The following is a 22,500-nucleotide window of genomic DNA, read 5'->3' as shown; positions in this document are numbered from 1 at the left end:
ATGAGGAGAGACAGGTGTGAGTATGTGAGGAAAGACAGGTGTGTGTAGGTGAGGTGAGACAGGTGTGTGTAAGTGAGGTGAGACGGGTGTGTGTAAGTGAGGTGAGAGAGGTGTGTGTAAGTGAGCAGAGACAGGTGTGTGTAAGTGAGCAGAGACAGGTGTGTGTAAGTGAGGTGAGACAGGTGTGTGTAAGTGAGGAGAGACAGGTGTGAGTATGTGAGGAGAGACAGGTGTGTGTAGGTGAGGTGAGACAGGTGTGTGTAAGTGAGGTGAGACGGGTGTGTGTAAGTGAGGTGAGACAGGTGTGTGTAAGTGAGGTGAGACAGGTGTGTGTAAGTGAGGAGAGACAGGTGTGTGTAAGTGAGGTGAGACAGGTGTGTGTAAGTGAGGAGAGACAGGTGTGTGTAAGTGAGGTGAGACAGGTGTGTGTAGGTGAGGTGAGACAGGTGTGTGTAAGTGAGGTGAGACAGGTGTGTGGTACCTTCTGCGTCTCGTCCTTCTTCTCGTGTTTCAGCATGTCAGTGATGTTCACCAGCTTGTCCATGGCCTCCACCTGTCTGTTCAGGTGTTTCAGGTAAATCCCACACGACCTGCAGAACGCCTCCAACAGCAAACCGAACCGCCGAGACACCGTCTTATTGTGCATCTCAGACCTACACACACACACGCGCGCGCACACACACACACACATACGCGCACAAACACACACACACACGCGCGCGCACACATCATCATCATTTTCTTCCTCAACATGGTCTTCAGCATGAGTGTGTGTGTGTGTGTGTGTGTGTGTGTGTGTGTGTGATGTCACCCACTTCAAGTGCCAGAAGAAGAAGTGTCCTATCCTCTGATTGGTCAGAGCTTTCTTAACAAGGAACCGAGCCAGAGGATTATCCAGATACATCTCGTACTTTAGCACCTGCAACACACACACACACACACACACACACACACATACACATACACACACACACACACACACACACACACTGCTATCCCCATGAACAGAGACCAGAAGAAATTTGGGGCAGCTGTGAGGCAGATGCCATGGATAGCATTCAGTATGACACACACACACACACACACTCTCACACTCTGACACACTCACACTCTCACACACACACACACTCTCACACTCTCACACACACTCACACTCTCACACACACACTCTCACACTCTCACACTCTCACACACACACTCTCACACTCTCACACACACACATACACACACACACACACACACTCACACTCTCACACTCTGACACTCTGACACACACTCTCACACACACACACACACACACACACACACACACCTGGACGAGCTGCAGGAGGTACTGGCTGATCTTGTCGTCAGTGAGTCCCTGCATGAGGCAGCGCAGAGCGAACTCTCTCACCATCGGGTCGGGAAAATTACAGTCCAACAACTCCAGAGCCGACTCGGGCTGCATGAGGGGCCAATCACGGAGCAGACAGTACATCTACACACACACACACACACACACACACATACAGGTAAACCAGGAGAGGACAAGAGACCAACAAGTGATAGTTAGCTTTCATTTCACACATTTTGTGTGTGTGTGTGTGTGTGTGTGTGTTTACCTGTGACACCTCATCCCGTGAGTTCCATTTAACAGAGAGAAGCAGCTTGGGAAGACATTCTGGAATATTCACACAATAATGTCTGTATGCACACACACACACACACACACACACACACACACACACACACACCAAGCATTAACCCAACAGACTGTGCTCAAGGCCATGCCATTGCAGCATTGAGATAAATCAAAAATTTTATTTCAAAGTGTGTGTGTGTGTGTGTGTGTGTGTGTGTGTGTGTGTGTGTGCGCATGTGTGTGTGTGTGTGCATGTGTGTGTACCGATGTCTCCACAGAAAGTCTTTCTCCTGCTCTGAGAGCTCATACAACGGGTCTCGGTTGCAGAGAGCGCGAAGTTGTTCAGCCTCCGCCTGAGAGATGGAGCTGTCACACACCAACCGATTACTCTGAACACACACACACACACACACACACAGAGGCATTAAGATGTTGGTGAGTGAGAGGCAGCAGGTGGGGTGAAACTCTGTGTGTGTGTGTGTGTGTGTGTGTGTGTGTGTGTATTACTAGGCTGAGGGAGTAGTTGTATCCCAGCTCTCGGGAGATGATCCAGTTGGCATGTTCCTCGATCTGCTGTTCATCAGGAAAAACCACCGTGTGATTAAATGAGGGGAACTCCAACTCTACACATGGAGTCTCCTACAGGGAGACAGAGAGAGAGACAGAGAGAGACACAGACAGAGAGAGAGAGAGAGAGAGAGAGAGAGAGACAGAGAGAGAGACAGAGAGACACAGACAGAGAGAGAGAGAGAGATAGACACAGACAGAGAGAGAGAGAGAGAGAGATAGACACAGACAGAGAGAGAGCGAGAGAGAGAGAGAGAGAGACAGAGAGAGCGACAGAGAGAGAAAGAGAGAGACACAGACAGAGAGAGAGAGAGAGAGAGACAGACACAGACAGAGAGAGAGAGAGACAGAGAGAGAGAGACAGACAGACAGAGAGAGACAAACAGAGAGAGAGAGACAGATAGACAGAGAGAGACAAACAGAGAGAGACAGACAGACAGACAGAGACAGAGAGAGACAGACAGACAGACAGAGACAGAGAGAGACAGACATGTCCATGTTCATTACATATAAGCTCTTATCATATGAGATAATAAATATTGTTTGTGAGTGAAACTGTACTGAGAGAGAACTCTGAAAACACACACACCTTGTTGGGGTTGGATCCTGCCACGCCGATGGGATTGAGCAGATCCTCTAGTCCATGTGGAACGGGCCACAGACTCAGAGCCACTTTCCCACTGACCAGTGTGTCCTTATAATCAAACAGATTCACATTCCCCCAGGCCAGGGGACAGTGCTCCTACACACACACACACACACACACACACAAATGGGTTAGAAACTGTTCTAAGCTAACGCTAGGGTCCACTGTATGGACACAAAGGTCAAAGGTCCAACCTCTTTAGCCCCCTTGCGACCCTTGACGGAGCAGATGGAGAGGCAGAGACGTGCGGAGCGTGGGAGATCGGTCAGAGAAATATCGTACATCAGCCACTCGTTCCACCTACACACACACACACACACACACACACACACACACACATACACACACACACAAACACACTCAATTAAATACACACCCTGTTCTAAATAACACAGTGTATGATTTGCTGTTTTCTGTGTGTGAGTGTGTGTGTGTGTGTGTGTGTGTGTGTGTGTTTGTTACCGGGGGTTGGAACAAGGAACTCTCTGTGTGTTGACATTGTCACATAAAGGCTCTCCTCCATGATATATACCAGTCCTCACGTAGATCTAACACACACACACACACACACACAGGAGTGAATATGTGTTTAAAGTTGCACAAATGTGCACTGTTCTAAATAACACTGTGTTGTTTGTTTACACAAAAATATCTAACATTTTGTGTAGTCGAGTCCTGTTCCTACTTCCTGTTTCCTGGTTTTCTTCCTGTTTCAGGAAGCATCAGTACTCAGGAATTTTTTTAGGAACTCAGGAACCTTTTAAAGAACTCTGGGACCCTTTCAGAACCCCACGACTTTTTTTTAAACTCATAAACCTTTTCAGAAACTTAGAAACCCAAGAACTTTTTCCCAAAACCCAAGACCCTTTTCAGAACCCCAGGAACCTTTTTCAGAACTCATGAACCCAGGAACCTTTTTCAGAAATGCTGGAGCTCAGGAATCTTTTTCAGAAACTAAGGCACCCAGGAACTTTTTCTGGAACCTGGACACCCAGAAACGTTTTTTTCAGGAACTTTTTCAAAAACCAAAAAAACATGTTCAGAAATCAAGGAACCTTGTCATAAACTCTGCAACTTCTGTAACTTTTTTTTTTTACATCCTGCTCCACAGTTGGTACTTTTCTGCAGAACAGGAACTACTGGGATGGATGTCAGTTCTTGGTCAAATGCAAAGATTTTATCTGGAATTTTTTGCAAACCGACATTTAGTTTGTGGATGATGATACCTGAAAGAAAGTGATGAAGGACAGCTGGCTAAGAAACATAAACGTGAACTGATGGTTTGTTGATGTTACTAATGTCATAAGTTATAGGTTTTACATCATGATCGTCTAAAATGTTTCCAAACATGGACATAGGACAAAGAATGGAAGCAAAGCTTCACCTTGTCGATGTCCCGGATGTTGACGTTGACGTAGGTGGCGCAGATGAGCCTGATGCGGAGCAGAGTGTGAGCGTTGAAGGTCCAGAGCGAGCGGGGGTTAGCGGGGTCGCCCACTCCGGGGCTTGGGCTCGGCTGGGGCGTGCGGCGGCTGTACGACGGAGTAACGAAGCCACTGCACGGCAGCTGATCGTACACACTCTCCTTACTGACCAACATGAGGTGTGGCAACTTCCCCACGATGATACAACTGCGGATATACTACACACACACACACACACACACACAGAGAAGACGGTTAGTGAAAGATCTACACTGCCCCCTGTCTGTCTCTCCTGTAATTACTCTCCTCACCTTGTACTGGCTGAGCGGGTACTTCTCCAGCAGGTACTCGTCGCAGCCACACACCTTGAGGATGTACTGTCCCTGATACTCCTGCACACACAGGCGGAGCTGCTGGGCCGACAGGTGCATACTGCGCGTCTTCTTCCTGATGGCCTCGGCGATCAGCTGCTCCGGCACGCAGTCGTGAGCGATCTTCAGCGTGTACTTCTGCTTGGCGTTAGACGGAGACACCACCACCCAGATCGTCACAATCAAACGCCCTGCACAGCAGAGACGCAGAGAATGTACACCACAGCGCTGTTGAATTCTGGATTCTGATTGGTCAGAAGGTGTTGATTCATTTTATGTAACAACACGACTCGTTCTAATACATTATCGTTTCTATAGTAACAGCTCATTCACAGGGACTTGTACGGACGGACCGTCACACACCTTTGTCGAGTTTGGCGTAGATGTGTTGTGGTAGTTGTGGTGATGACTCCACGCTGGGGGGGTAAACGTACAGAGCGTGTGTGTGTGGTCCTCCTCCCTCACGCTCCTCCATCGCCTCCCTACACACACTCAGGATGCTCCTCCTGAAGTCCTGCACCTCCGAGTCCTTCACCAGCTCAAACTCACAGATCGGCATGCCTATAGCAAAGCCTAAGTTAAAAAAAAACAGTTATACACACACCATTTCTCACACGCATACACACACACACACACTCACACACACGCACAGACCGATCTCACGGTTAAGGATCTTCTCTTCTCGGTTGCCAAGAGGTTCGATGACCTTTAGAATAGGATGGAAGAGTCGAAGGTCACACAGTCGCCGTGTTTCATCATAAAACTCCTCCCTCTCTGCCTCCTGGGTCACGCCCACAAAGATGTAGCAAGACTCCTCCTACCAATCACACAGAAACATTGTTTTTAAATGTGGTAACATTCCAAAGCGTTTAGGAGGTGGTAGAGGGGGTATTTGGTGAGGGTATTTATCTGCAGGAGGTGGTAGAGGGGGTATTGGTGAGGGTATTTATCTGCAGGAGGTGGTAAAGGGGGTATTTGGTGAGGGTATTTACCTGCAGGAGGTGGTAGAGGGGGTATTTGGTGAGGGTATTTACCTGCAGGAGGTGGTAGAGAGGGTATTGGTGAGGGTATTTACCTGCAGGAGGTGGTAGAGGGGGTATATGGTGAGGGTATTTACCTGCAGGAGGTGGTAGAGGGGGTATATGGTGAGGGTATTTACCTGCAGGAGGTGGTAGAGTGGGTATTTGGTGAGGGTATTTACCTGCAGGAGGTGGTAGAGTGGGTATTTGGTGAGGGTATTTACCTGCAGGAGGTGGTAGAGGGGGTATTTGCTGAGGGTATTTACCTGCAGTAGGTGGTAGAGGGGGTATTTGGTGAGGGTATTTACCTGCAGGAGGTGGTAGAGGGGGTATATGGTGAGGGTATTTACCTGCAGGAGGTGGTAGAGGGGGTATTTGCTGAGGGTATTTACCTGCAGTAGGTGGTAGAGGGGGTATTTGGTGAGGGTATTTACCTGCAGGAGGTGGTAGAGGGGGTATTGGTGAGGGTATTTACCTGCAGGAGGTGGTAGAGGGGGTATTGGTGAGGGTATTTACCTGCAGGAGGTGGTAGAGGGGGTATTGGTGAGGGTATTTACCTGCAGGAGGTGGTAGAGGGGGTATTGGTGAGGGTATTTACCTGCAGGAGGTGGTAGAGGGGGTATTTGGTGAGGGTATTTACCTGCAGTAGGTGGTAGAGGCGGTATTGGTGAGGGTATTTACCTGCAGGAGGTGGTAGAGGGGGTATTGGTGAGGGTATTTACCTGCAGGAGGTGGTAGAGGGGGTATTGGTGAGGGTATTTACCTGCAGGAGGTGGTAGAGGGGGTATTGGTGAGGGTATTTACCTGCAGGAGGTGGTAGAGGGGGTATTTGGTGAGGGTATTTACCTGCAGTAGGTGGTAGAGGCGGTATTGGTGAGGGTATTTACCTGCAGGAGGTGGTAGAGGGGGTATTGGTGAGGGTATTTACCTGCAGGAGGTGGTAGAGGGGGTATTGGTGAGGGTATTTACCTGCAGGAGGTGGTAGAGGGGGTATTTGGTGAGGGTATTTACCTGCAGGAGGTGGTAGAGGGGGTATTTGGTGAGGGTATTTACCTGCAGGAGGTGGTAGAGGGGGTATTTGGTGAGGGTATTTACCTGCAGGAGGTGGTAGAGGGGGTATTTGGTGAGGGTATTTACCTGCAGGAGGTGGTAGAGGGGGTATTTGGTGAGGGTATTTACCTGCAGGAGGTGGTAGAGGGGGTATTTGCGGGCCTCGGTGAATAGCTGCTGTTTGATGCTGATGAGTGGAGCTTCACGTAAACACTCCAGACTGACGAGCATCCCATTGGGTAAACAGCAATCCACCAAAATACGGGGGGGCATCAGGTGTAGACCCCATAACTCACCTGAAGATGGCCTTGGGCCCATTCTCTCTTACACACACACACACACACACACACACACACACACACACGCTCTGGGGAAAAAACAGAGAATATCCTTCAGTCACTACATCAGTTGTAATCCTGAGTCCTAACATTTCATGTATTTCAGAACTTTATGATCGGCACAGAGTCTGATCTGTGATCATATCTCTATCTGTGACAGACGGTGAGTCACATGAAAACCTTCATTTTTATTCCTCCGCCACTCGTTTTTCGGGTCGTCCATCCATGCGTCTGTCCATTCCGAGACTCTCGAGGTGTTAAATGTTTGTAGGATTTACGTGGAGTTATGACTGTAACCAGCGTTAGATTTCAGAATGGATCCAAACAGGGACAAGGTCACAGCAAGGTCAAATGTCTGAAATAGTTTTTCTTCAATAGCTTCCTTCCTGTTTGAAGTTTATTTTAAGGGGAAAATGTTCAGGTGTAAACATTAGTAACAAGACATGAAGGCATCCCTGTTCACGTTCTGGTTCTATTTCCCCTCATAATGCATTATACACCGATTTATAAGTATTAATTAGTCAGTCTTATGCTTCCATGAATGTATTTATGATGCTGCATCTTTATAAATACTTCACAGAAGGGCTTTGTAGAAAGCGTTTGTACTTTTGTATTGATTTGTACTGTTTTACATCTTTTTTCTTTTTACTCCTTTTCATTGTTGATTTATTTTTGTAGATTAAAGTATCGTTAAACTCAGTTTTTAATAAAATGCAACACTACTATATATAACCTATATACCATGATACACACTTCTAGTAGCGTGATAAGAGAAGAGTGTGTGAGAAAGCGCAGAGTGAAAATGAGGAGGCGCGAGAGTCCACCGACACAAAGAGCACACACAGGAAACGGCGTTATTTTTACACTGTGTTTACACCGGAAGGCAGAGAGCGTAGAGAGTTATCTTCACGCTTATTTTATTAAACACAGAGTTACACAGAAGCCTGGATTGTGGCTGATGTTCCACACGCTCACTGATCGCCTTCAGAGACGTCATGTGAGCGCGAGGAGAAAAAACTTATTTACTGTCACACTGAACAACTGAGCAAAACAACACCAGAGTGTGTATCATCACCATCATCATCAGCATCATCACCGTCTTCATCTTCATCATCACCATAAACATCATCATCACCGTAATCATCATCATCACCCTCTTCATCTTCATCATCACCGTAATCATCATCATCACTGTAATCATCATCATCACCCTCTTCATTTTCATCATCACCGTAATCATCATCATCACCGTAATCATCATCATCACCGTAATCATCACCCTCTTCATTTTCATCATCACCGTAATCATCATCATCACCCTCTTCATCTTCATCATCACCGTAATCATCACCCTCTTCATCTTCGTCATCACCATAAACATCATCATCACTGTAATCATCATCATCACCGTAATCATCATCATCATCACCCTCTTCATTTTCATCATCACCGTAATCATCATCACCCTCTTCATCTTCATCACCACCGTAATCATCATCATCACTGTAATCATCATCATCACCCTCTCCATCTTCATCATCACCGTAATCATCATCATCACTGTAATCATCATCATCACCCTCTTCATCTTCATCATCACCGTAATCATCATCATCACCCTCTTCATCTTCATCATCACCGTAATCATCATCATCACCCTCTTCATCTTCATCATCACCATAAACATCATCATCACTGTAATCATCATCACCCTCTTCATCTTCATCATCACCATAAACATCATCATCACTGTAATCATCATCATCACCCTCTTCATCTTCATCATCATCATCATAATCATCACCATCATCACCATCATCATCATAATCACCATCATCATCACCGTCATCACCATCATCACCGTCATCATCATCACCACCATCATCATCGTCGTCGTCACCATCCTCTCTCACCACACTTTGTTGCAGCATTGCTGATGATTCCTGACTCGTGGAGTTAGATCAGTGTTGAATTCAGACACAGAGCTGAATCAGTGCTACAGTCCTGAACTGTTACTTAAAGTGATTATGCGTTATGTTCGTTTAGGGATTAACACTGACAAGGCTGAATTAACACCTGTAGTGTTTGACTAACACATACAGGATTATCTATAGAGGTGAATTAACACCAACCATTACAAACTACACTGATTAATTCACACTTAAAATGCTGAAGTTGCACCTGTAGTGTTTAAACAACACCAGCAGTGCTAAATTAACACTAACAGCACTGAACTAACACCCTGGGTGCTGAATTTTAGCTTGTAGTGATGCATTAACACATTCATGGCTCAGGTAACACCTATAGTTAGTGTTTAATTAACACCTGGCCAACTGCAACCTGTAGTGATGTATTAACAGCTAGTTAATTAAACCAGTTAACTATCCAATTAACCTTTAACAGTGAGTTAGGCTACTGATTAACACTTACAGTGCTGAATGTTAAGTATGTGTTAATTAAGGGCTGGTGTTTGTGTCGCGTCCTCACCAGTGTGTCTCTGGTTCCTGTCCTCAGTGTTAATCCCAAACCGCTCCCTGCTCCCTACACAAGTGCACTACATAGGGAACACGGAATAACGGCTCCTGCGCCCTGCGTGCTGTTCAGTACAGAGTCATTTGGGATGAAGCCGCGGTCAGAGCATCCTCTGATGAGCCCCGGTGCTGCGCGCGCGGGATGTCTGTCTGTCTGTCTGTCTGTCTGTCACCCGGTAGCGGTTACGGTGACTAATTAACGGAAATCCGGTTCTGACACTCGGGCACTGGGAACAATAGGAGGCAGAGAGCGAGACTGAGCCCGAGAGGGGGAGAGGAGAGGAGAAAAGAAGAGAGGAGAGGAGAGGAGAGGAGAGGAGGGGGAAAAATCCTTTTTTACTTTTAAAGGGGACGCGCGTGCGCCGGCGGTAGATCACGGAGAGATGAAGGAGCGCGCGCGGCGAGTGTGCTTTAAGAACCGGCGGGGATCCGGGGTTCTCCTCACCGAGCATCAGAGAACAGCATCATCATCATCATCATCATCACACACACAGAGAGAGAGAGAGAGAGAGAGAGAGAGAGCTGACAGACAAGGAAACGTCATCAAACAATACAGATCAAATAAAAAGAAATGAATAAACACGATTTATTATGTGAATATTCATAAGCTGATTCATCACCAGCCAATCAGGTTCTGCCATGAGGAATAACACACACACACACACACACACACACATACAAGGAGAAAGAAACAGCACAATGCCACCAAATGAAAAAAGAAATTACTGTCTAAAATATTATCACTTATATTTCATTACAAAATAATTCTCAGATAAACACCCGGGACACTGTCAATAAAATAAAGGGACCAAACCGTGGTTTTTTTCCCCCATGTGGATTTACAACTACTTTTAGTACCTTCTGTGTGTGTGTGTGTGTGTGTGTGTGTGTGTGTGGTGTAGCTATAATTAGATTTCAGAGTAAAGCTTTAGGGTATGTTACTGCTCATATATATATATATATATATATATATATATATATATATATATATATATATACACACATTAATGTGAGGATCAGACAAGTGGGATCAAAGCTTTCATTTAAAAAGAAATGACTGAATTTGAATCAAAACAACAATCATAATTGTTGATTATGGAAGGATTAACACACTCCAGCCCGAGAGGTTATAGATTATATTATAAATAATCCACGTCCCTGTTGGTGATGCAGCACGACGCACCAGTTGATCAGTGTATTATTTCTGTATAACAGCGTGATCAGGAGTGTGTTATTCCCCTTATACCTCACCAACAATTACACTGTTTAATTTATTAATGAACAAAACATCACACATTTTAACGGTTTACAGTTCGTCCGCTTCCTCACTCCCTCACTCTAATCTTAATCCTGTCTTTTTGTTTCAGTGAGACACTGTAATGAGACAGACAGATGTATTCACGTTTAGTAACTCCCCCCAGCACACACACACACACACACACACACACACACACACAAAACAAATCTGTTTTCAGAGATTAATGATGTTGTTTCGTGTACTCTGTGCCCTTCCCCCCTCACGAAACTAATCGCTGGGGTGGTGTGATGAAGCGTTGTTACTGTTATCACCCTGAACGTTGATTATTTTCCTCTAACAGCACGTCACCGAGTGTTTTATTCCTCTTACACCACAGCAACTTACCAACAATTACAATTTTTATCAAAGAACGTCACGTCATACTTTTTATCCTTTTATATTTACGTTTAATGTTCTGTGAAACGAGTGAGTTCCTGTTGTCGCTTACGTTATGGCAGCTATAAACACTCGTTCCCTCACAGGAGTCTCTTTATTCTCTCTCTTCACGTTAATAAGATAAAAAAAAAATCGCAGCTTGTTCCGCATGTTACTGAGAAACCGCAAAGAAGCGTAAACTCCTCTGTCCTGAAGACGTCGGAAAACTTACAGTTCCAGCTTTACCTCTGACTGTTACAAAGCACTGACACTGGAGACTCCTTCCATCAGTGTTACATAAACACATTTCTGCTTACAGAAAACGTCACCATATCAATGATTACATATATTTTTTAAAACAGGTTTATTATTAGTACTGTCTGCCGTACGAGTCCCTGTGAATGAGCTGTTGCTATAGAAACGGTAACGCATTAGAATAAGCGCATTAATATAAACCTGCCCTACTTTCAGAGCTGCTGTTCTAGAAAATTAATCAACACCGTCTGACCTTCTGATCAGAATTCAGCAGAGCTGTGGTGTAAATGTAAATATCTGACAGACGTCAGAGAAGTGATTATGTGGTGAAACATATTCTGTATCTCTGACCTCCAAACATCTCTCACTTCTTTATCCTGATCTTCATGTTCCTCAGTAAAATTAACCCTGACCAGATTCTTCAGTTCTACAGACAGCAGTTCATGACAAAGTTCTCACACACACACACACACACTTAGAGCACCAGAAAGGTTCTTCAGGTTGATCCCATAGAAAACTAGGACCATTAACCGTCCAAAGAACCCTTGAAGAACCAATTTCTTTTTCAAACCATGTCTCCAAACTCTTTAACTAACACGGTGATGGCTGTGTATAGCCGCTCTTTGATGATATGAATGTGTGTGTGTGTGTGTGTGTGTGTGTTGTGCTGCTCGGTACTCACACACTCTCTCACTGCAGTCGGAGTCCTCAAGGTGAAAAACACTCATCTGCGTCTCTCCTTCTTTAGATGAAAAGTGTTTTTCACGTTTTTCGTAATAAACATGCTTCCCTCTCTCTCTTTCTCTCTCTCTTTTTCTCTCGGACACTGAAACAATAGGGCCCATTTCCTCTCTTCCCCTATTTCTGTTCCCAAGTGCCTCACACACACACACACACACACACACACACACACACACACACTCTCTCTCTTTCTCTTTCTCTATTAAGTAATGATTTGTTGACAAAAAACATACATTATTGCATAATTATTTAAAAAAATATTAAAATTTTAAAAAATTATTACACACATCACTCTCATACACGCTGTCTCTCTTTCTCTCTCGTCTCACTGAGACAAACGTCTCTCTTCCAATTTATTTATTTATTTAGTTTGTTTCTTTAAGCAGTAAGACAGACTCTCAAAACGGCTCACATCCAAATAAGAAAACTAGCGAGATATGAATTGTAGAATTTGGTGTTGATCCTAAATTAGTGTTAGTCACACAGAATGGCTCTGTCTCTAATCACACACACTACTTGTCTAATCTAATCCGATCTGATCTGAAATCTACATAACACCAAAATACCCTAAGCCCGGTCTGACTGAGTTCAGCAGTGTTTTAAGATGATTCCTCGTCGCGCTGTACGAGATCCTGTACGATAAACTGTCATGAATTCTGTAACAGACTGTGTGATAGCGCGTGTTCTCGGTGAAGATCCTCTAACGATAGACCTGCGATTAAACACCATGACTACGTGCCACGCTGCTCACGTCATCAATCAGCGTGATCCGGAAATCAGCTCGCGTAGAAAGCGGACTCACGTAAACACACACACACACGTGTTCTTCACTGTGAGATTTTTTTTCTGTCCATTATCATGTTTCGTTTACGATTCTCAGTCGCTGGCTATCTGTAGCTGTGCCGTGAGTTTGCCGTCCTCCTATTGGTGGATTTTAGACGAGCATCACAGCAGCATCACACTCTCAGAGTTTAATCACAGATTTCTCCCATCTGATCATTAACACACTACTCTGACTCCTCCTGCTCCTCGCCGTGATCACGGTTTACACCTGCCTCAGGTTACTGGTCTTTTTAGAGCTGACTGATCAGTGTGTTTACATTCTGTGTGTGTGTGTATGTGTGTATGTGTGTTTATGTGTGTGTGTTTGTGTGTATGTGTGTGTTCAGCTGCGTCAAACTCATGACTGTGTGATAATTTATTCTGTTGTTGAGTTTGGAGTGATACGGCCTGAGTCAGCCATTGTTCCACCTTTTCCTGTTTTTACCCTTTTCATATCTGTGTAAGAGAGAGAGAGAGAGAGAGAGAGAGAGAGAGAGAGACAGTGAGAGAGAGAGAGAGAGAGAGAGAGAGAGAGACAGTGAGAGAGAGAGAGAGAGACAGTGAGAGAGAATTTGAATTTTAACAAGACTTTTATTACAAAAAAAAACCTCTCCTATTCACAATACACTCCTACAACACAGTAAGTTTAGGTGGGGGGGGAGGGGGAGGAAAAAAAAAAAAAAAAAAAAAAAAAAAAAAAAAAAAAAAAAAAATCACAAAGTATGCATAAAAATCAGTTCACCCTCAAAAACAGAGCACAGAGCCTCATTACAACACCAAATACATTTAAAAGTGACAAAATCATCAATAGATTTATAATAAAGAAAATCAATCAAAACTCTTGACTTCACCAAGTTAAAAAACAAGGCTACTATGTTCTGATTTAAGTTTTGTTCTATTTTCTTTTTCCTACTTGTATAAATGGCCAGTTTTGCTTGGCCTAAGACAAAATTCAGTAGTTGACAGACAAATCTTTTCTTCCTCACATATTTGTACCCCAAAATAAAAGTCTCTAGAGAAAAGGTCTCATTACAACTCCTGAAAACATTACCTACAGCTAGAAATAGAGGTTGCAATCTACAACAATTCATAAAAGCATGAAAGATGGTTTCTCTGTCAGAACAGAAAGGACATGTAGAAGTAACCTCAGGGTTTAGAACTGAGATAAAAGCATTGACCGCGACAGCACCATGAATAATTCTCCATTGCAAATCACCTGTTCTCTTGGTCAACGGTGGTTTATACAAGGATCTCCACTCAGGTCTTGTGTTTTGATCCAGTTTAAAAACATCACGCCAGGGAGTATCAACTTTCCCATTTAAAACCTTTTTGCTAAAAACCAAAACACAAGACCTGTACAAAGATTTACCAGTACTTAAAAAGAAGTCTTTACACAGAGATGTAACATTTTCAATGAAAGGAGATGTAATCCCTTCAACATTTACAGACAGTAGTAGACAAGGAAAAGAGTCTTTAGGATCAGGAACTCGGGAACCAGCACAATACTCTGCTAGCAAGTCCATTTCAGTTGTCTTAAACGCCGCTTTCCATTTCATGAGCAACTGGGTAACCAGACGAATAGACCTGATTCCCAAATGTTGAGCTAATGCTGCTTTGTTCTTGAAATCCGGCCCTACAGTGTTCAGTAGCTGACTCAGAGTAATAATGTTGTGTTCAATCAGCAACCTACTAAGTCCAGGGAAAAAGGAACTGTCTGTTAGGTCCAACCGGGAGCCACAGATTAAAGGCTCCTCCAGTAACCAATGAAGAGAATGTGATTTTTCTGGTCGTTGAACAGCAAAGAGACTCCAAACTTTAAAAATGTTCTTGTAAAAAATTGGCAACGTGGAGGTGTCCAGTTTTAGGGGATCCATCAAAAAAAGTGCTTTGTCCAGCCCCAAACCTGCAAAACTACGTAAAATCAGGCATGAAACAGCACGCCAGCTAAAACGTGATGGTCCATCCAACAGTCTTTGCACAAACTGCAGACGAAAGGTTGCAATTCTGCTCTGGAGATGAATTAGTCCTTGACCACCTTCCTCCTTGGGCAAGAACAGAACATTTTGTGAGACCCAATGTAATTTATCCCAAAAGAAGTCCACCAGGGTAGCCTGGATTTTTGATAGCAGCTGCAAAGGAGGATCTACACAGGCAAACTTATGCCATAAGGAAGATGCCACCAAATTATTAATAACTAAAATGCGTCCTCTGTATGACAATTTTGGGGACAAAGACTTCCATTTTTCTAGGCGTCCTTTGACTTTTTCTATTAAACCTTCCCAGTTTTTCTGCACTGTTGTGTCATTGCCTAAAAAGACCCCCAAATATTTAAAACCTTCTTTTCCCCAATGTAAACCAGCAGGAAGTTTCGGTTTTCCACTTTTCCAGCTTCCTATCAGTAGTGCTTCACTTTTATTCCAATTTATATTAGCAGAAGATAAAACTTTAAATTTTCCAAGCAATTCAGATAAAACCTGTACATCATTTTGCTTACTGATCATAACTACTATATCATCAGCATACGCTGATAATAAGAAATTGCCATCACAGTTTGGCAAAGATATACCATGAAGTTTCATTCTTATTTGTTGTAACAAAGGCTCTATGGCCAAAGAATAAAGCATACCAGAAAGTGAACACCCCTGTCTGATACCTCTACAGGCTCCAAAAGGAGCACACAAACCACCATTGACCTTGAGAATGCTCTGAACATCACTATAGAGAACTTTCACCTGATCTATAAATTTTTTACAAAAACCAAAGGCTTTCAAAACTCTCCATAAATAAACATGTTCAACACGATCAAAGGCTTTCTCTTGATCCAATGATATTAAACCACAATCTAGATTTAGCACCTTAGAGACATCGAGAAGATCTCTAATCAGGGAAACATTATCAAAGATTGACCTACCAGGGACACAGTATGTCTGGTCAGGATGTATGACCTTGTCCATAACCTCTGCCAACCGATTAGCTAAAACCTTAGAGAGCAGCTTGTAGTCACTGCACAGGAGGGAGACCGGCCGCCAGCACTTGATGTCCGTCAGGTCACCCTTCTTGGGTAGGAGAGTCAAGACTGCTCTGCGGCAGCTCAACGGCAATAGCCCTCCGGCTAAACTGTCATTCAGTACCTCCAGCAAGTCTTCTCCAAGCTCTGACCAAAATGACTTATAGACGTCGACTGGCAGGCCATCCATCCCTGGTGCTTTTCCCAGCTCCATACCTTGGAGGGCCTTCCAGAGTTCCCCCATGGTCAAGGCACCTGAAATCTTTGCGTTAACTTCCTCTGACACTTGAGGAAGGTTGTCAAAGAAATCACTATCATGCCTATAATCTGGACTCAGTTCATTTTTATATAAAGACTCGTAAAAAGTGACTGCTCTCTTACGAATGTCTTTGGGGTCAGTCAGCAATACCCCAGATTCAGAACGTAAAGCATGAATAACCCTGTTCTGTCCATTTTTTCTTTCCAAACTGAAAAAAAACCTTGAGGGTACATCCATCTCATTTACACTTAAAAAACGTGACCTGACCAGAGCACCCTGTGTTTTAACCCCTAGTAGATCAGACAACTGAGTTTTCTTGTTTTTTATAAGAGACTCCACATTACTTTGATTCCCAGGCAAGTGAGCCAATTCTTGCAATTTTAAAATATCAGTCTCTAAGGTGTTCAAAGTCAGGGTTATCTCTCTAGTGATATTCTGGGAGTATTGTTGACAAAACTGTTTTATCTGAACTTTCCCAAAATCCCACCATTGCTGCAGTGTTCTAAAAGAATTCTTTGTAGTTTTAAAAACATCCCAGAAATTTTTAAAACTTTCTTTAAAACACTTATCATCCAATAAGGTGGTATTTAGATGCCAATAAGCACTCTTTGGCTTAATAGAGTTTAAAAAGATACAACACTGCACCATACTATGATCTGAAAGACATGATGGGATAATAACACAACTCTGAACAATACTACCATGATGTTTAAAAACATAAAACCTATCCAGTCTTGCCAATGAAATCGTGTTATCACGAACATGGGTCCAAGTGTATTGTCTTTGTTCTCCATTAAGCTGTCTCCAAATATCAATTAATTCATGTGTTTTTGTTAGCTGAACAAGACGTTGACGTGAAGGTAAATGGGGTTCAATGTGATTTCTATCCAAGTTGGACTCTGTGCAATTAAAATCACCACCCAAAAATAAATATTCATCAACACCAACATTTTGTAAAACAGAGCACAAAGTATTTAGAAATAGCATTCTTTCAACAGCTGAAGTTGGTGTATATACACAAATAAAAACAAATACAACATTTTCAAAAGAGGCTCTTACTTTCAAAAGTCTCCCTTTAATAACCTCTTCAATCTGATAAGAGCGTGGGCTGAAACTCTTAGCAAAAAGAATAGCAACTCCACCACTCAGTGAAGTATTGTGACTTAGAACAGCAATCCCATTCCATTCTACTGCCCAATCAGCAGCATTATTAACATCAGTGTGTGTTTCCTGTAACAGAGTGACATCAATTTTTTTCTGATAAATTACTTCAAATAATGAAGCTCTTTTGTGCATATCTCTAGCACCATTCAGATTCAGGGTAGCAACATTAACATGACACATACTTAAGGAAAAGAAAAAAATCCCTGCCCACAGGAACATTCTATTACAATACCTGGCATTAGGCTTTCTCACTGTCCTCATTACTGAGCTCAGAGTTAAGTTTGCTCAATGTCTTTTTCAATCGATAAACCTCTTTATTTGTAAAGGAGCCCTCCATCATGAAGCACCTTGTTTTCTCAACAAACTGCTTTATGTCAGGAAAGTATTCGTTAATGCGCACTCCTCTCTTATTCTTCGTAGCTCTGAGGAACAGTTTAATGTCATCTACCTCATAATGACGTCCAGAAAAATCACTCTGAGAAAGACTAACACTCGAATCAGAAAACTCACTGTCACTTTCCGTTTCATCCTGATCACTTGGCTCGGTTATATCTGCTTTCTTTGCATGTCTAACAATCGGAGCTTTACCAGACTTCTTTCTTTTTAATGGGACTTTAAAATCTGCCTGCTCTGTTTCCATTCGACTGTCATCATGTACATTACTCACAGTAGATTGCAAGTCATTGTGGAAAGCATCGTTTAAAAGGATATCTGTCTCAGTAACGGCTATCTCCGCCTGAGCATTAGACACTTCTACACCAGAAACTGTGTTTTCAGCTGCTAATTCTTTAGCATCAGTTGGTGTGATCACAGGTAAAGCATCATCATTCTTATCCTTCACTACTCCTATCCCTGATACACCCGGGGCCTCGTCTGACGGTCCTGCTTCATCGGGTTCAGCGTTAACTACCACGTCACTTCCGACAGCGGCAACGTCACCATCAGCTGACGGGTCGTTTGAGTTTTTTGCGGGACAAGCACGGATTAAATGACCAGATTGCCCACAATTAAAACATTTCATTTTATCAGTTGTTACGTAAATAATGTAATCATACTCATCAACCCGAAAGTGCAAGGACACATCTAACTCAGCATCGTCATTCATAATCATGTAAACAAAGCGCCTAAACGAGACAACATGCTTCAGGAAAGGCGATTCGCTACTGATGGGGATCTTTTTAATAGGAGAAACCAGTTTACCGTAACGAGACAAAGCTTTAGCTAATACCTCATCACTTAAAAACGGTGGTACATTGGACAATGTGACTTTCTTTGATGGTGCAGAAAGTGGAAGCACAAAGGTAAAAAAATCATCAATAACAATCCCTGTCTCAACTAGTTCGTTAGCCTTTTCAGTAGTGCTGAGAAATATAACCGTAGCGTTATTCATCCTGGAGGCAGACAATATGTTTTCATGCCCAACAACATCACCCACTGCCAGGCAGCATTTCTCTACACTAACCCCGGACGCCACTTTCACTCCATGACGCCGGGTCAGTGAACTCAAACACTGCGAGCGCGGGGCCGGCATGCTCCCGAGAAAACAGGTAGCACGCGGCCCAAAACAACTGCACCGTAAACCAAAAACACACAAAAACAACTAACAGAGAGAAAAGCCAAGAAAAGAGAAAAAAGATTCACTCACAGAATCCAAACGCACTCACACCACTCAGTCCACACGCTCACCCCCCAACAATCACACCGGAAGTGAGAGAGAGAGAGAGAGAGAGAGAGAGAGAGAGAGAGAGTGAGAGAGAGAGAGAGAGAGAGAGAGAGAGAGACAGAGAGAGAGAGAGTGGCAGAGAGAGAGAGAGACAGAGAGAGAGAGAGTGGCAGAGAGAGAGAGAGAGAGAGTGGCAGAGACAGAGAGAGAGACAGAGAGAGAGAGAGAGAGAGAGAGAGAGACAGAGAGAGAGAGAGTGGCAGAGAGAGAGAGAGAGAGAGTGGCAGAGACAGAGAGAGAGACAGAGAGAGAGAGAGAGAGAGAGAGAGAGAGACAGAGAGAGAGACAGAGAGAGAGAGAGAGAGAGAGAGAGAGTGGCAGAGACAGAGAGAGAGAGAGAGAGAGAGAGAGAGAGAGAGGAGTGGCAGAGAGAGAGAGAGAGAGAGAGAGAGAGAGAGAGAGAGTGTCTTGACAATTACAGCTAAAGCACATCAACATTATATTTTACACTTTAGCATTAATTAAAGCAAAATGTACTTGAGCTGTTAAAGTATAAATTATACACTATTAATTCATTTATATTAAATTATAAATATGTTTACTGATAAATTATTTCCACTTTCTAGCTTAAAACTCAGTTACTGCGCAAATCAAACTGAATGTGTTCCGCTATAAGAGGTCGCATCAGTGAGGTCACCTGCTCTGTGTTGCCTCTTTTTCTTCAGTAGAGAGAAAGAAGGAGTGAGACACTTCTTTTCTTTTCCTCCTTTCACAGGTACACTGTTAATCACAACTAAAAAACAGAGAGAGAGAGAGAGAGAGAGAGAGAGAGTGAGAGAGAGAGAGAGAGAGAGAGAGAGAGACAGCCAGATGAAATGTCAGTGGCATGAAATTTAATTTTTCAGATCTCTGTTCTTTCTCACCCTCTTTTCCTTCCTTCAGCTTCTTCACCCCTCTTTTCTTTTTCTCACCCTCTTTTCCTTCCTTCAGCTTCTTCATCCCTCTTTTCTTTTTCTCACCCTCTTTTCCTTCCTTCAGCTTCATCACTCTTTTCTTCTTCTCACCCTCTTTTCCTTCCTTCATCTTCTTCACTCTTTTGTTCTTCTCACTCCCTCCGTACGTCTCGTCGTCCTCTTTTCCCCGTCCGCTCCTCTTCCCCTCTCTCTTTCTCTCTGTGAGGGAGAAGCTGTTTTATGTCTGACTGAGCTATGAACATCTGTTTTTAAAAAGCTCTTATAGCGTACTAAAAATATAAACATATTTTAAAAATGTAAAAAATATATAAAACCATATCACAATATTCATGACAGTCACATAAAAATAGTGTATTGTGATATAATTTATCACAATATCGACATCATACTGTCATTAAACCTCAATACACGAGAAAATGTTACTGTTACTCACCTTTTTGTTTTCTGCCTGCTGACTTTTTACTCCATGAATCCTGAAACACACACACACACATACAGACACCCACACACCCACACAGACATACAGACACACACACACACACAGACACACACACACACAGACATACAGACACAGACACACAGACACACACCCACAGACACAGACACACAGACACACACCCACAGACACAGACATACAGAGTTTTCGCATACGTGTAAACTTTTTTATAAAGCAAATGTTTTATGCACAAGATGTGTGTGTGTGTGTGTGTGTGTGTTTAACTGACCTCATCGCTGCAGTCATTCCCACAAAACAGCTCCAACATCTCTATAGAGGTGCGCACACACACACACACACACACACACACAACAGAAGCAGCATTCTCTGTCACCTCATAATACAACAATATAACCTAACTCTGTGTGTGTGTGGGGTGTGTGTGTGTGTGTGTGTGTGTGTGGGGTCTGTATGTGTGTGTGTGTGTGTGTGTGTGTGTGTGTATACCCGCGATATCACTGTCCTCTGAGCTCTCTCTGTCTGACACATAACGACTACAGAACCCAAACTTCACTAACCGCTCCTGAGAGAGAGAGAGATAGAGAGAGAGAGAGAGACAGAGAGAGAGAGAGAGAGAGAGAGAGACAGAGAGAGAGGGAGAGGGAGAGGGAGAGAGACAGAGAGAGAGGGAGAGGGAGAGAGAGAGAGAGAGAGAGGGAGAGGGAGAGACAGAGAGGGAGAGGGAGAGAGAGAGAGGGAGAGACAGAGAGGGAGAGGGAGAGAGAGAGAGAGGGAGGGAGAGAGGGAGAGGGAGAGAGAGAGAGGGAGAGACAGAGAGAGAGAGAGAGGGAGGGAGAGAGGGAGAGGGAGAGAGAGAGAAAGGGAGAGGGAGAGGGAGAGGGAGAGAGGTAGAGACAGACAAAGAGAGAGAGAGAGAAAGAGAGGGAGAGACAGAGAGACAGAGAGAGAGAGAGAGAGGGAGAGACAGAGAGAGGAGAGAGAGAGAGGGAGGGAGAGAGGGAGAGGGAGAGACAGAGAGAGAGAGGGAGAGAGACAGAGAGAAAGGGAGAGGGAGAGACAGAGAGGGAGAGAGGTAGAGACAGACAAAGAGAGAGAGAGAGAGAGAGAGGGAGAGGGAGAGAGAGAGAGAGAGAGAGGGAGAGAGGGAGAGACAGAGAGGGAGAGACAGAGAGATAGAGAGAGAGAGAGAGACAGACAGAAAGACAAAGAGAGACAAAGAGAGTAACAAAGAAAGAGAGAGAAGGAGAGATAAATAAATAAAGTGTATAAATAAGACGCCACCACAATCATGAGTATTAGAGGTATTCTCTACCTGCTAGGTATGGACACTAACCTCGCCGCAGTGCATTGTGGGTATTCTCTAGTGGCTAGATAACATTAGATTTTTGGATGTGACATGGGTGACTTATGCGTGTGTGTGTGTGTTACCTTCAGAGACAGTCTGAGTGCTTCCTTGGCCATATAAATGGCATCTTTCAGGTCCTTGTCAACTTTCTACACACACACACACACACACACACACACAGAGAAATAAACACACAGACACACAGTGTAAAGCCAAAAACAAAAACATGCACAAACAAACAATGCTTCCAATCAGGAAAAAACCCTGTTTTAAAACAGAAAGCTGTGTGTGTGTGTGTGTGTGTGTGTGTTTACGTTAAGAAGCTGATCCTCAGACAGGTCAGCGTAGTCCCTCACTCTGCTGCACACGACCCAGGCCCGAGTCACCGGTTCTCCAAAATACGTCACATGGCACTTAAACTGCAACAAACACACTGTTCATCATCATCATCAAACAACCTTCACCATCGACGGCTTCATTATTTATTTAAATACTTATTATAAGTATTATATAACGTATAAATGTATTGCCGCAGTACATCGTAATATATAATTTATATCACACTAGCGGAAAA

General features: G+C 43.6%; 2 protein-coding genes across 3 annotated transcripts in view; both read right to left on the bottom strand.

Moving 5' to 3' along the window:
• zgc:158659 (uncharacterized protein LOC791141 homolog) overlaps positions 1–12,401 on the bottom strand; it is a 19,758-nt gene extending 7,357 nt beyond the window's left edge. Inside the window, exons 1-15 of one of the 2 annotated variants that reach the window (XM_053240490.1) lie at positions 12,177–12,401; positions 6,828–7,065; positions 5,284–5,446; positions 4,993–5,202; positions 4,570–4,820; positions 4,219–4,476; positions 3,297–3,382; positions 3,029–3,134; positions 2,778–2,930; positions 2,129–2,260; positions 1,886–2,010; positions 1,602–1,683; positions 1,313–1,477; positions 816–919; positions 482–653 (exon numbers count right to left, since the gene is read on the bottom strand). In XM_053240490.1, coding sequence (XP_053096465.1) covers positions 482–653; positions 816–919; positions 1,313–1,477; positions 1,602–1,683; positions 1,886–2,010; positions 2,129–2,260; positions 2,778–2,930; positions 3,029–3,134; positions 3,297–3,382; positions 4,219–4,476; positions 4,570–4,820; positions 4,993–5,202; positions 5,284–5,446; positions 6,828–7,016 — 2,196 coding nt within the window. In that variant the 5' untranslated portion in view covers positions 7,017–7,065; positions 12,177–12,401. The remainder of the gene's footprint in view (positions 1–481; positions 654–815; positions 920–1,312; positions 1,478–1,601; positions 1,684–1,885; positions 2,011–2,128; positions 2,261–2,777; positions 2,931–3,028; positions 3,135–3,296; positions 3,383–4,218; positions 4,477–4,569; positions 4,821–4,992; positions 5,203–5,283; positions 5,447–6,827; positions 7,066–12,176) is intronic. The other variant, XM_034311726.2, reaches the window with a different exon arrangement.
• A 5,324-nt stretch (positions 12,402–17,725) lies between these two features.
• Positions 17,726–22,500, bottom strand: part of LOC117599305 (uncharacterized) — an 11,679-nt gene continuing 6,904 nt past the window's right edge. The window contains exons 4-12 of the mRNA XM_053240715.1: positions 22,241–22,345; positions 22,010–22,075; positions 21,068–21,143; positions 20,850–20,890; positions 20,558–20,597; positions 20,074–20,322; positions 19,848–19,943; positions 18,950–19,087; positions 17,726–18,432 (exon numbers count right to left, since the gene is read on the bottom strand). Coding sequence (XP_053096690.1) covers positions 17,726–18,432; positions 18,950–19,087; positions 19,848–19,943; positions 20,074–20,322; positions 20,558–20,597; positions 20,850–20,890; positions 21,068–21,143; positions 22,010–22,075; positions 22,241–22,345 — 1,518 coding nt within the window. The remainder of the gene's footprint in view (positions 18,433–18,949; positions 19,088–19,847; positions 19,944–20,073; positions 20,323–20,557; positions 20,598–20,849; positions 20,891–21,067; positions 21,144–22,009; positions 22,076–22,240; positions 22,346–22,500) is intronic.

Source organism: Pangasianodon hypophthalmus, chromosome 16, assembly GCF_027358585.1.
Source record: "Pangasianodon hypophthalmus isolate fPanHyp1 chromosome 16, fPanHyp1.pri, whole genome shotgun sequence".
NCBI classification, from domain to species: domain Eukaryota; kingdom Metazoa; phylum Chordata; class Actinopteri; order Siluriformes; family Pangasiidae; genus Pangasianodon; species Pangasianodon hypophthalmus.
Note: the sequence above shows the minus strand (reverse complement) of the source record. Positions and strands in the feature narration are given on the sequence as shown.